Source organism: Lingula anatina, chromosome 1 (genome assembly GCF_051362555.1).
Source record: "Lingula anatina isolate TDL-2025a chromosome 1, LinAna3.0, whole genome shotgun sequence".
NCBI lineage: Eukaryota > Metazoa > Brachiopoda > Lingulata > Lingulida > Lingulidae > Lingula > Lingula anatina.
Genome location: NC_141767.1, coordinates 51,544,539 through 51,558,779, shown reverse-complemented (window position 1 = coordinate 51,558,779; position 14,241 = coordinate 51,544,539). Strand labels below are relative to the sequence as shown.

The 14,241-nt window shown below is 37.5% G+C and overlaps 1 protein-coding gene across 1 annotated transcript; it reads right to left on the bottom strand.

Annotated features, from left to right (window-relative positions):
* Positions 1–2,401: 2,401 nt before the first annotated feature.
* LOC106160762 (neuronal acetylcholine receptor subunit beta-3) lies at positions 2,402–13,009 on the bottom strand. The gene is made up of 6 exons (XM_013537453.2): positions 12,649–13,009; positions 6,444–6,577; positions 5,811–5,855; positions 5,423–5,532; positions 4,094–4,632; positions 2,402–3,698 (listed from the first exon to the last, which is right to left on the bottom strand). The coding sequence occupies exons 1-6, from the start codon at positions 12,734–12,736 to the stop codon at positions 3,088–3,090; spliced, it is 1,527 nt and encodes a 508-aa protein (XP_013392907.2). The 5' UTR covers positions 12,737–13,009; the 3' UTR covers positions 2,402–3,087.
* Between the last annotated feature and the right edge of the window lie 1,232 nt (positions 13,010–14,241).

The window sequence follows — 14,241 nt, the reverse complement described above, 5'->3', positions numbered from 1 at the left end:
ACATGCTTTCTATTATATGACAAACAACGAAGTAGACTAGTCACAGTAATCGCATGTCGCCAATGTTGATCCAGAAACAAACTAAAGATAATGGGAAAACATAATTGCTCGGTGGATGTGCAGATTGCAAGCTAACAATCCTCAGGGGTGGCCAATTCTTAAGTCTAATTAACATGCAATAGTTCTGAAGACCTGCCAAAATATTAAGGCGTCTTTTCTAATCAAGCACAGATTTAACGAAAGCATGCTGTAAACAAATACAACAATGCAGACGTTTGACTTCATTAGTTTCTGTTCAATGAACTCTTTTTCACGTCCGCAACAGTCAAACACTAACGTCTTGTTTAATAAAAAGCAGACTTCCACGTTTGTTGCCAGAACCGGGATTCTATGGGAGACTCACCAAGTCATCGATAATCTTCTCCTCAAAGCTAGCTGTCAAACTGTAAGATCTTACATAGAGAGAAAGAGTATGGTTTGTCTCACCGCAAATAATAGCTTAAGGGATCAAACCTCAATTAGCAGTTCAGTGTGGAACGTGCCAAAAAATGTCAATTTTGATGCTGGTATTCAAATTCACAAGAACAGATTTACGATTGACAGGATATGGGACATTTAGCGGTTTTGTCGTGAAGCATAAAAAAGCACAAAAAAACTTAAAAGATCGATTTATGCTACTCTATGATTATGTTCACAATTACAAGCAAAGCAGCAACTCCATGGGGTGAAAATTGAACCGTGACTTATTTAATGATCACTTTGCTTGTGTCGATGTTTATTACTTGCTTCTCTCCTCTTTGGTTTCACACCATACTTATTCTTACTATACTATTTAGTTCACAATAAATAGAAAAGTTGTGCTATTCCTATAAAGAAAACTATGGACAGAAACCAAACGTAAATGGCATATAACTGGTTTTGCCGCCTAGGCAGCGGGCACATAGTGCTTTTACCGGAGTAGGTGACTGATATTCGTAAAGGATAATTTGCTGTTTCATCCTTAAACCATATATTCAACACTGTTAAGCATTTTCAAATCCCAGAGATTTCACAATTGTTTAAGGTATTCAAGATACACAAATATATAATGGAGTATCGATCGTTTTCCTTTTCATTTTATGCACTGCACTCACACAAGGAAGCCGTACCTTACCTATTTTCAATTTCAAAATCCTTCAGGAAGCCATGACTCCTGACGTTTGTCTAAACCATTTTGATTACACTCGGTGGCCCTTATGCAAACAAAGAATAACGCGCTTGGCAATTTCTCTGAAGATATGTAAGAGTCTAGACTCTAATTATTAAAAGTGAACTGCAAAGAAAAACAATTGAAACCTTCATTTTTAAGAATGGAACTCTCCTCTTACCTGTTTTAAATGGCGCTCTAAGTCATAAACAACCGCAAAAATGGTAAACGTTAAACAAGCAGCGATGCTTAACGTTTAAATCTGTAAGTGTTTAACATGGAGGAACCAGCCTACATGCCATAACTGCATTATTTAATTGTCTATCTAAGATAAAGTAGCATCTTTGCAATAAGATACAGTATCAATTAGAAATTCCTGGAAGGCTTTCTAGACGTTGATGCTCTGTCAAATTTATATACAAGGAAACGGGGCTGTTTTATCTGCTGAATATTTTTTTCTAAATGCACTCATTACTCGGATGGCCGTCCACATAACGCGCCAGTTACCTTGTCAATATGAAAATAAGGGACTGGAGTCGTTCAATTTTTTGGTCGAATTGCTTTAATTAACCAACAAACAACAATAATAAGCTTAAAATATAGTTCTGTTAGCCTCAAACATTAAAATTGTTCAGTTGCCTTTTGAGCAACTTTTTTATCTTTGGCCCTTAGCCTAGGGTAAGAAAAGATGTGGCAAAACTGACCAGTGTAAAGTGTAATATGGTCACAATTGAAGTCTGAAGTCACTGAAGTCCATCGTCACTGGTTTCCTAAAAGGCCTTTATTTAATTTAAAATCTAAGTATGACCTAGAGCAATAATGTGACATTTTGTAGTTAATTTGTATCGGCCGTTAACTGAAACAACTGCTTGTGCTTTTACTTTAAATACACGCTTACGCCTCGGAAGTATATTTGTTAAACACTAAAAGTACGTGACGTTTTTGTGTCAACTCTTCGAGCAACCGCTCCCTCCTCCCCTAATTCAATCACTTAAGATAGTCATCGTTTTATTAGTAGCTGCAGTGTTAATACGCGTGTGTTAATGCCCCAGTTGTACTAAATGAACCTTGTGTAGAAACAAGTGTAAATTATAAATGATTAGTTTGATTTGGGTTGCTTTTTATCATCATTATAACGTCCCTAAAACATATAGCGTCTTTCACCAACATTTCATAATAAAAAAAGTTGGGTATTAATGGAAACGTCAATGTTATCAATGGCGACGAAAACTCATGTCAATTTATTCTCATAGACAGATGATAATTAAATTATTAAGTCTCATGGTAGAGGAGAAATAATGAGACCCAGCAAATGAAAGCTGCATAAGACAATCGCACACAAAATATTTTACATTCATACAGTGTCTGCATATCTCATTAATAAACACGAATAAAATGGTGGCACGCACAGCTGGAAGAATCTGCTAAAACCAAAAATCAAATTAACTCATATAAACATAAATTAAGGGAAAATAATTGGCCGATTACATCTTTTCGTCTTAAAATTAACAATAATGATATGTATTCATTTAGCTGAGAAATGAACATTATATGCAATCAGATATAATCCGGTATGCCCTTTTTCAGTATTTCCAAATGAAAACTCAATCAGTCCGGTATAACATAATCAGGTGCAAAGCACAATATCTTATTGGCAACGGTTAGCTTTTTTCTACATTCCCCTTAGCCTACTGGCTGTAGGCCCCTCTGTGCTTGTCTCTATGTGTGAATATTATTTTCCTTTCAGTGGTTTCCTTGCGTCACTTTGTGTCTAACACAAGCCGTGCCATTTGTATTGTTCATGCTACGATGTATGTTCCTTTTATCTTAGAGAACTATTTATAACGACTTAAAGCACAGCAAGATGCAAAGCAACATGGTATGAATATGTAGTAAGAAAACTAGTTATATGACGTACTGAAAGGAACGGCAACCAACAGCAACAGCGTGGAAATTACCATTCCACCGCCGAAAAAATAGAATAAGAAACTGTCCACTTTGGCGGCCAACAGTTTCCATTCTCTGCTCATCACTTGTACTTTCTCTTCTAGTTCTCTTTTCTTTACCAGGCCTTGCAAATATTTGACCATTTGATCCCCAGGGGTGATCTTAGCCTGTCTCGTTACGATGCATTCGTCATCCGACAGTGATTCCTGCCTGGCTAAGCGCTTGGCTGAGTTATTGTTAGAGGTAGTAATGCCAATATGGCAACCGTTGTGAATGGGAGATTTCTGAGCAGGGTCCCCTAACAATCTGGAAGAAACACCCCCTTTATCGGCGCTATATTTACCCGATCGCCTTTTAAAGGAAAAGTCACTTTCTTTTTGTTGGCGAGAGCCTAGACACACAGACGTTTCTCTGGCGCGGGCACAATCTGCCTTACTGAAGAAGAGTCGCTTGACCAGTTCAGGAACCGGTTTGGGGTTGGGTGACGCGAAGTGGATCTTCAGTACCAGTACTGTCGTTACACACGAGATAGAAGTAACTGCCATAGACACAGTTAGGTATATAGCTGGAAAAAATATTACAATAATTTCAATTAAAACTGTTCTTTAATAGTAGTTATTAATATAAATTTGTGATCCAAATAGACCACACGCAAACCATTGACTTTTCGACCAAGCAAGCTCCTACTTCGTTACTTTAAAAGCATCATTACACAAGTAAGGGGTTAATGTAAGAGTAAAGACAGTCCATGCCGTTAAAATGACTTCATCATCCCCAGACAAACGTATTGTACATATTGGAAGTTTCTTTTCTATTTTGCACGTGCTCTGTATTCAAATAAGCACATCAAATTTTACTGTATTAGGTCTCTGGATAAATTCTTTTTCCAGGGAGATTTAACATAATTGTCGGCTGTTTGATCTTAGGTACCACAAGGAAATGAAAGTGCTATGTACACACCGATTATTGGAACGAATTCCGATGTCGGCGGCATCTTATCTGCAACCAGAAGCATGAAGACCGAATAAGACAACAGGACGGTGATTCCGAGGGTAATTTTCTCACCGCTGTCTGGCGGAAGGCAAAACGTCAGCAAGCTCAAAACATTAAGGCAAATACAGGGGAACAGGATGTGTAATGTGTAGTACAGCACGCGCCGGCGTATCACAAATGTCACGGTTACATCAGGATAGACTGAGATATCACTGATTGGATATTTCACTTCATTGCGGACCATACTGGCATTCAGCAGCTCCCATTCTCCGTTGATTACATACTCCCGCAGTTCAGCCTGATCTCGAGTGCTGTTCATGTCGACCTGTGCTTTCTCGTAACTCCAGGAGCCGAACTTCAAGGCACATTTTTGCACGTCAAAGGGGAAAAGCGAGATATCGACCTTGCACGAGCTCCTCAGCCTGGCCGGTGGAGACCAGAAAACATACCCACTGCTTGCAACCATAGCGTTAGCTGGCATGTAACCCGTGGTGTAGTCGTCGGCACTATAATAACAAAAGTTAGAACATCAAATAGCAATAAAGATCTGTAATATTTCTCAATTCGTTATTCGGTCAGGGTTGTACCACGGAATTAATGTTAGTTGTTGAAATGATGTTTTCATTCGAAGGGCGCCAATAGGCCGATATCAAAGCATATTTCGTTCCTGACAGAACCAAGACTGTGACCAGGGTCGAGCATTATAAAATTATCTCATATAATGATACAGGTACCATGAAGTCAATGAAATTATTTGCAATGCTCTGACCAGAATTGAATTACGGATGATAAATTGGGTGTGTGCAAACAAATTGCCTAAATTTCTCAAAAATACCAAATCCATCAGCGACAATTATACATTCCCTCGGGGCTAAAGATATGAAAGATGGAGATATTGGACAAAAGATTCACTCCAGCTGTCTTAAGTTGCTAGCAAAGATTTTTTCAAACAAAAATCCTAATACGCTGTAACTGTTGCAAATGTCAAAGAAACAGATGATTTTGCACTGCTGAGCAGTTGAAATTAGAAGCCGTGCTTGCATATTAACGGGATAACGAGACGCAAGACTGAGTAAAACTGCAATTATACATTTCCACAGCAAAAACCCTGGTTCAACAGCTTTGTTTGCAATTAATTCGGGGGGCGGTGAGCATGTTGTCCAAACCGTGAACATCTAAAGGATAGTGGTGGGGGGCACCTCGCAAAAATGTTGAAATCCTTTATAGATTCGTTTAGAATCGCTGTTAAACCCAATGTGCACACAACCCATTGCGCACACAGTCTTTAGCACCTACTTGTTGTACAGCACTATATCCGGTAACCATAATCTGCTAGCTGGTATGCGTATCATGGTTAGCCCGCCAAATTCATCCGGATTCCAGTGAATCCTTTGATCTACCCAGCCCTGATATGCAAACAGAGTAATTGATATGTGGATTTGGTACAGAGCAGCAATAAGGCTGATAAACCAAACTAAAGTACATGTACTTTACTACATAGATAGATCATTTATTCCAATTTATTCTGCAAAAGCGTGTTACTTCCTTTGCCTAATCATTTTGATTAATTCGAAGAATGTAGAATTGCTTCAAAATACTATTGTACTATTTAGTAAGCTAAATTCCTATTACAAATGAAATGAGCAATAAATGCATTTAATAACTTCGCCTTAATCCTACCTACATGTTCAAGCCAAACATTCACTGCCATGACTTGATGTTTTTCGTCCTGAAATGTGATACAGTATATTTCACGGCATGCATAAAGAAGATCATTTTGCTCGGGAAAGAACAATTACAGCATATACTTTAAAAAGACAAAATAAACAATAATATTGGATCAGGTCTGTTACCCTCGATCTTGAATGATTAAGTGACCTTATAATATCACTAATGTTTGAGACAGTGTATCAATTTAAACTGTGGGAACTATTAAGGAGCAACACATTTATATATAAACAACCAGATTGTTTTGTCAGAGCCATGATCGCAAATTAAAATATTTTATAAGGGATGAGGCCCAATTTATGCCAATCAGGTGTCACCCCCTACTTCTTGATTTGACGCTTCGTTGGAATACATGTACGTATAAACGAGATACGTGTTTGTTATAAAAGACGAGATCGCTGGATGTTTTGAATAGAGCAAACCTCCAATGTTTACGTACATTAAAAAAAAAAAAAAGAAAAGAAAAAAAGGAGAAGGTGTTATTAATTTCCAAGTACACTGACGCTGTGCGATGACAGCTAGCTTAGATGGTGCCGATTCCCAGATAACTCTCTCTCTCTCTCTCTCTCTCCCTCTCTCTCTCTCTCACCATATTGATAATTTGGATGAGTGTCATTCCAAATTCGATTACAACGCTGTCTGAAGCATTGATGACCGGTCGTGCTCCACTCTCATACTTTTTCATCAACTTCTCCAGTAGACGGTGTTCATCTGGAATACGAACTGAAAAGGAGATACAAACCTGTTAATCTAAATGACAATAAATTCTGATACAATAAAATGAATCTGTTTACAACATTGTGGAAATGTTCGGCTTGTTACGATCATTCGTACAGTAACATTCTGTATTTAGCACGTACCTATTGCCTGATAATACAATTATGAGAAGCCATTTATTAATGTGTTCCTTTGCTCGCATACTACCCCTGTTTACATCTATGATACGCATGTTACCTATGTGTCTACTCATTGATACGTGCATTATCCCTGTGTTTACCCCCATTGAGACGCATGCTATCCCTTTGTTTACCAAATTCCCAATCCCTTGCTATGCACGTTTCCCTGTGTCTACCCTCTTGGTACACATGTTATCTCTGTCTTTACCTCCTTGGTATACATGATACGTGTTTACACCCTTGGCACGCATGCTATCCCTGTGTTTGCCCCCTTGGTATGCATGTTATCCCTTTGTTTACCAAATTGTTAAAGTTGGTACGCACATTTTCGTGTTTATCCCCTTGGCACGCATGTTATCTGTGTGTTTCACCCCTTGACACGTATCCCTGCTTTTAAATCTTTGGTATATACACTCTATATTTGTATATTGGTCTTTACATGCATGCCATCCGTGTGTGATACCCCTACGTTGGCACTATTATGCCTTGATTATCGCATTTCACACAATCTCCTAAGACACATTTATGCCCAGAAAAAATTGAAATAGTTGATTGCAATATAACGATGCTAGCGAAACGTGGATGATGCTTTTAGCTTTTAATGTGTTCATAGACAGGTGTGCGAATTGTAGCCGCTCAAAATTGCGATTTATGTCGCTGCAAATATTTGATTGGTCTGATGTCAAGAACGCATAAGGGTAAGATCATTAAAATAGCCTGTGGGGATTTTTGGTCAAAACAGTAGAACGGATCTGAATTGCAATCAAGATTATTTGTATCTATGAAAGGTTCCTCGCTTCTAGGAAATAAGCATCAATGCTGATGACGTCAGAGATTCGGGACAATCAACAATTGATAAAAAATCTTGATTGCAACAAATGTTGATATAGAAGACTTTTTCCCCAATATTCATTTTGAATAAACGTACTTTCTTTCGAACCTTTTTCTTTTCTTTCTTCCTATAGATTTCGTTTCACTTTCCACCATGGAATGAAAGGGGACCTTTTGTAGTATGTTGAATGGCAATAAATGATTGATAAGATGATAATGCAATTTTTTTTCCAACAGTATCAAAGGTTTCACTTTATATAGTGGCGACAATGAAAGAGGGCACTGTCATTGTCGTATACCAACCCAGCCTGCTCCCGTGAAAAATGATGAGTGAAAGATAACTCCAATAAGTATATAATTCGAGAAAACAGTTTGAATTTTGAGTTTTAGACGCTACTGAGTAAATGATAACAGTTTAATGTATAAATTAAACTTTCTTAATAACCGAGACAGTCTGTATTCAGATGCCATTCTGAGTTTGAGATGGAAGAGATAGTAAAAAGTATATGGCGTCCGCTTGTCGGCCATACACTTTCTTTGAAAGGGTGAAATACACCCCCCTACCCCAGAAGTGTGAAGGATTCTATGCAGCTTCGATGTAAAGTAATCCCCTCGGTCTCTGTGACCCATCCGTTAAATTAACTTTACTGTACCGCAGACACAAAATCATCCCCAGTATTTTCATTAAATTAGTTGGGTTGTGCTGCAACTTATATTCACAGCAACTTATAACTATATTTCTGACATCAAACCAAGGTGGCTACTCTATTGGTGTTTTATGTTCTATGGCATGTGCAGCTGAAAGATAAATTTTGCTCTAAAAGAGTGCGTTCACTTTTTATGAGAGATTTAATAAAACTGCACTTTCAAATTATTGAAGGCGTGCTATTCCGCTTGAACTGGCTGAACCCTATTCGATGCCTACTTGAGATTTGGTATGGATTTTTCCACTTTAACAGACACAGTGCATCCTCCTCTTCCCCCACTCAGTGGCGATAGCCGTATGCTACTACTTAGTGTCAATCATTTGCGTTATCTGCAACTTCATGGTTTTCTAACAATCCGAAGTTAATGCTGAATTTGAAAATAAATCAACTGAAGAAATAGCAAAGAAAATGATTGTCTCTCCTTGAGTTTAAATTATGGAGACTTCACGGTCATTAAAATTTTTTCTCCCAGAGAATCCGGAATATTTTGGAGTTTTATAATCTACACAAAAAAGTCAATAGCAAATAAATGTTATTATTCCTAGACATCTATTCAATAAACTTCCACGCATTTGCCGCATCCCAGAGTCAGAGTGAACTAAAACAACTCTTGGAAATACTAATATCAAAATTGACTTTTTATGGCTAGTGGGATTTTTTTCTTACATGAATGAATGCATTTAACAGTAGATACGTTAAAGATAATTGTTAGCGAAATATCCAACATTGACTGCCGGTCATTAATGTTTGGCATCCAGGAACAAATGCACTGGGCTCTCATCACCACTCTCATTTTCAATAAATCACAAATATACGACATTTTATTACAGCACTTTAGTCTGGTATATATTCATGCATTATCAAAGAACAGCGGGAGTGAATCATTCAATACTGGGGGTATCAGATTTTTATACAAACTTCGAGTATCACCGTTCGTTCAATACAGCTAAGATTTTTTAATCAAATAATAATTTTTGTATAATCTCAATTGACGTGGTTGTGAAAAGGGAGGCTTTCACCGCTGCATGATGCTAGACACCGGTAGTTGAAGGCAGTCTGTCATTATTTCACACCAAGCCCGTTACAGCGTGCTGTTTTGAGGCAGCATGTACTCCACTAACTTAATAAATTGCTGCAGTGGTATTTACGTCATAAGCGGTTAGGGAAAACATGCAAAACCACGTAATATGTTAAGGATGACCGCTCACTGTCAAAAACACTTGAATGTTTCATAATTGGTTATTGAGTTTTACTTCATTTTCCCACAATACAAGGACTCCAGCAGTTTCAAATGTCACATCATGTCAAAGTTGACAAGGAAACTTCTCTTCTGTCTATTGTATTGAAAATTGAATCACAATCAATGTATCTCTTCAAGTTACTTATTCCGTCTGTGTTAACATGACGAATAATAATAATAATAATAATAATAATAATAATAATAATAATAATAATTATGCAATGTTTATTGTTAGATAAAAGTAAGTCACAGTTGCAGATGTTACAAAATGGAAGAGCAAATTTTATTTGGAGGCCTTCATGGTTGTTTTTTCTCGTATACTTGTAGTACTTTTACCCTACAGTATATTACACATCCACCATGTATATCTACTAGTACCGGGATTGGGCATCAATGTACATTCTTATTTACCACCAGCAGCATCTCCATAAATTCATAAATCTCATGAACCCAATTTCCCACCATCTTCCTATTATCCTTAAGAATTTACAGTCTGGTTGAAAATTTGTGCACAGTAACGTATAACATCAAAAAGATAAATACGATGTTCTCAGTATCATACCTCTGCCAAAATAATTATGCCAGCTTAGATTTGATCTTTAGCTGACGAGTTGTTTCAGAAAGTGACATATTTGTTTGTCATATTCTTTGTGGCATTTCATTTTAACGATTTGATGAAAATGCTCCTGAGAAATTGACCTCAAAGAACAAACCACAATTTCCATATTTCAGCATTCATAAGTTGAAGAGAAAAAAAATTTCAAAACAAAGGGAGGAGTAAAAAGTTCTGGTACTCAGATAACAAGCCCTCGTTTTGCGAGAACGTGAAGACTGGTAGCTGGAACTATTTACTGACATTTGTTTAGGTCTTTAATGAAATATTGAACGGAGCAAGGCGCTTGGGCCCTAGACGCCCAAGGTCACGTAAAAGATCATCACCGAGGATAGAGAAGATTAGCCGTCCTATAACTTGTTCGAGTTTTAATTACGACCAAACTCTGTCCCTTTAATAAATCTTTAGTGTCATACAAACAAGGTACCCCCAAACTATCTGCATATTAGTACATGTGTATCTTAAATCTGGAATGATCCATCATGCACAACAGTTCGTGTCACAGTAGATGAATTCATAGTCTTTCTCTTTTTCAGAGCACAATGCAACATATTTTAAGGTGAAGCATACGGGCTTTCTTTATGTGTTTACATTGCCTTGACAAAAGTGACATTTCCGTACATTATTTTTTACAACCCCGTTCTAGACTGTTTATTTCAGGGTGTGCAATGAGGCAGTTGTGGACAATTCTCAGTCTTGATTGATTTTCGAGCCTGTCCAAAACTGGCGCATGATCAGACAAAGAAAATTGAACACAAGTACGGCGGTCAAATACACTATAGATGTTAGACAAAACCAAGCGCCAAAACCAATTGTCTACACGCCCGCAGCGGGACAATAATAAGCGTTTTTAACCAATGCTATAATTTGAAATAATCAAAAATTTCTTTTAAACGGCCACGTCGGAGGAATAGCGCCTCCAGTCATACAGGCACCTTCAGCACACGTCTTTTATTTCCCAACTGCTACAAATATTACTATGGCCGCGTTTTGAATATTTTTTTTCTTGAAAAAATCGGGTCATAGTAATTAAGATGTATGCATTAGGGATTTAAGAGTAGTTTCATCTTTCGCCATGGAGAGAAGTATTTCGAAAACTAAAAATGTATGTTTTTTCTCAATTTCACTATGATAGTTTTCACAAAATCCCTGATATTCCTAACTTAAGTAATTTCATTGTAATGATGTGCAACAAATGTCTTGAGTAAACACAATTTATGTACCCGAATGACAACTCTGAACAGAATGAAAGGTCACGGGTACATTAGGTCCCTGTGGCTCTGTCGCGTGCAGATACACTCTACTATGTCCAGCAAATGTTGGTGCCTACTCGTACACATCATGACAGAAATAGATGACATATTTCCTTGGATTGAACTTTTTGCGATCACAACTTTGATATTCTTGGGTTATTCTCTATACTTTTAAGCAAGAATGTACTTAAACCCTATAGTACACATATACATTAATTCAATCGTCTGGTCAGATATTAAGACAAAACACGCATATAGTGTCAAATGAACGTGCCATGTACCAGTATGTTATATTTATCTTTTGATACTTTGAGTGTAGCTCATCAGTGGTGCAACAGATTACACAATATTGCTGTCTAACATTTGCACTTGATATTGTATGCTTAGAAGAGTTACATTAATAGGCATGTACATGTAACACAGATAATTTGTTTAAATCATTACAAAAGGTTGATTGCAGTTAAAATCTCTTTTGCATAAAACCTTAGTTCATCTCTCGGATGATAGTATATTGATATACTAGACAGCAATTACTCGTGTGAGATGAAATAATTATTTATTTATATGTATAACAAAGAGAGAGAGAGAGAGAGAGAGAGAGAAAGTTCTTCACCGAAGTAATTATGTTGGAGAGATTTTGCAATAGACCTATCACTTTTACTTTGAACTTTTAAAATAAATGTACAGGAAGCTATTTAGTCCCCGTCATTTCATAAAAACGTCTATCCTATATATTTTGCCACGCAATTTTGCTTGAAAAGTAATATTCATCCTATAGAACTGTTAACGTCGGTTGCAGGTGTGCAGGATGCGGGATTCTAGGACTTCGTCAGTGATGGATGATTAGATGCGTTAGAAGTATAATTGTTCATCATTTCATGTAGAGGTAAACTTATTGAACGTTACGCGCGTAGCATTCACATCGCCCAGTCACCTCAAAGTCCGCAATATCCATGTGACCTGAGGACTTAGCAGTGCCATCCACGGGTCAGTCAACCGTGATGGCAACTAATAAAACTGGGAATACAGGCAAAGATAGCCCGAAGCCCAACTTGCAATTGTTATATCGACAGATCATTAATATCGATAATACAGACAATGCATGCAGTGTTTCAATGCAAAATAAATCACGCAGTGATACAATATGGTACATATGAGTTAATGCTAGCATAATCATACACGGGTTACGTGTATGCGTTTTTTAAAGCTGTTCGAGTTGATTACCGTAGTCAAACGTGGGGTAATGCAGCCTACCTGTATTAGCCTCTGCTCCCTGCAGCCACAGATACAACACGCAAACGACTAGTTTGTTCATTGATAGCGAATGTACTGAGATACACATAACGCTGGCTTTTTACGGCACGTTCAGTTAAGCGGAAGAAATCTTTGGCAACCATTTATACAAATGCCGGCTGCTTGTGTGCAGTTTGGGGATTGATCACGCATATTGTACCGAATTTAGTGATGGCAAAGCGACAGTGGAAGTTGAAACGCTTTGTCTCTAAATCTCGCGCATCTCCAATGTTTCCATCAAGTGAATCAGGCAATGAAATTCACATTAGTTCACCGTCATGAAAACGATACAAAGTTCTAATGTGCCTTTGATTACAAAAAGTTTATCCTTCGCGGAAATTTAATTGCAGGCTTTTCAATGCGAGATGTGAGATATTGATTGCACGAGGATGCGTGTCCCAGATCTTACCACCGCAATGACGAATTTTATGGATGACGAAAAAAGAAAATGCAATCAAATATAATTTTTATCTTTGCTAAACTCAAACCACTTTCATCAGTCACGCTTGCGTGTTTATTTAGTTCTTTCTTCTTATAGGAAATAGGCCCCCTATTGACATCTCCGTGTGTCTCCGAATACACAAAAAAAAAAAAAAAAAAAAAAAAAAACACCAGCCTTTGATATCCTTTTGAGGCAGTTTTCTGAAGATGATAACACAGAAGAGATATTTGCGTTGCGAAAGGTTGTGTAAAAATTCGCTCTTTTGGTTTTGCTGGTGCTTTCAGTTTTGAGAGAATGTACATGTACTGAGTGTATCTCGATTCATTGTGAACTTACTTTATACTTTTGATTACTTTCCATCTTTTGTAATCATAAAAAGAACTTCTGTCGCGCCGCACTTTAACGTGGAAGGATAGAGACTGTGGTACATGTATAACTCTGATAACAACCATATACCAACCCCCGGACGAGTAACAACTACCAGTAGGCCCCCTACTACATGTACGTGGGAAAACCATCTAATTTTTTTAATTGCTGTATCCTTTATAGTACGTATGTACATGTAAAGACAGACTTGGTCTGATAGATCGCTTATTCGGTTTTATTCTCTGCACGTTCCCTAAACACGAACTCACTTAACAATTAGGCTACTTTATGGTTTTGAAAATGAGAGCAGTACAAAATAAAATATCTTCACATGTTTCTATTACGGTACAGTAGTGTTTTCTCCTTCACATGAGCTCATATTTCCGTGACAAAAAATCAGCATATCAGTATTTGCTACAAACTACTACATTTGTACATGTAGGCCTACATGTACCGTAGGCTACTAGGGTTGGCTAGTAGGCATACTTGTAAGGGTGATAATGCGTTAGGTTTAGTCGGTTTCTGCATTAACAATCACTCAATTGATAGAGTTTCCGAGAAAAGAGTTTAGAGAAAATATCAATACTTGTGTCGTTACTTAACGCACATGAACCCTTAAAACAATATAGTTGACGCTTGCCACAGAAATACAATTGCTCGTATTATCGGGTGCCTATTGATATCATGTTCCTTAGCGCCCTCTTTCGGCATATGTCTGAGCTGGTTCCGTAAATTTTTATCCTCTA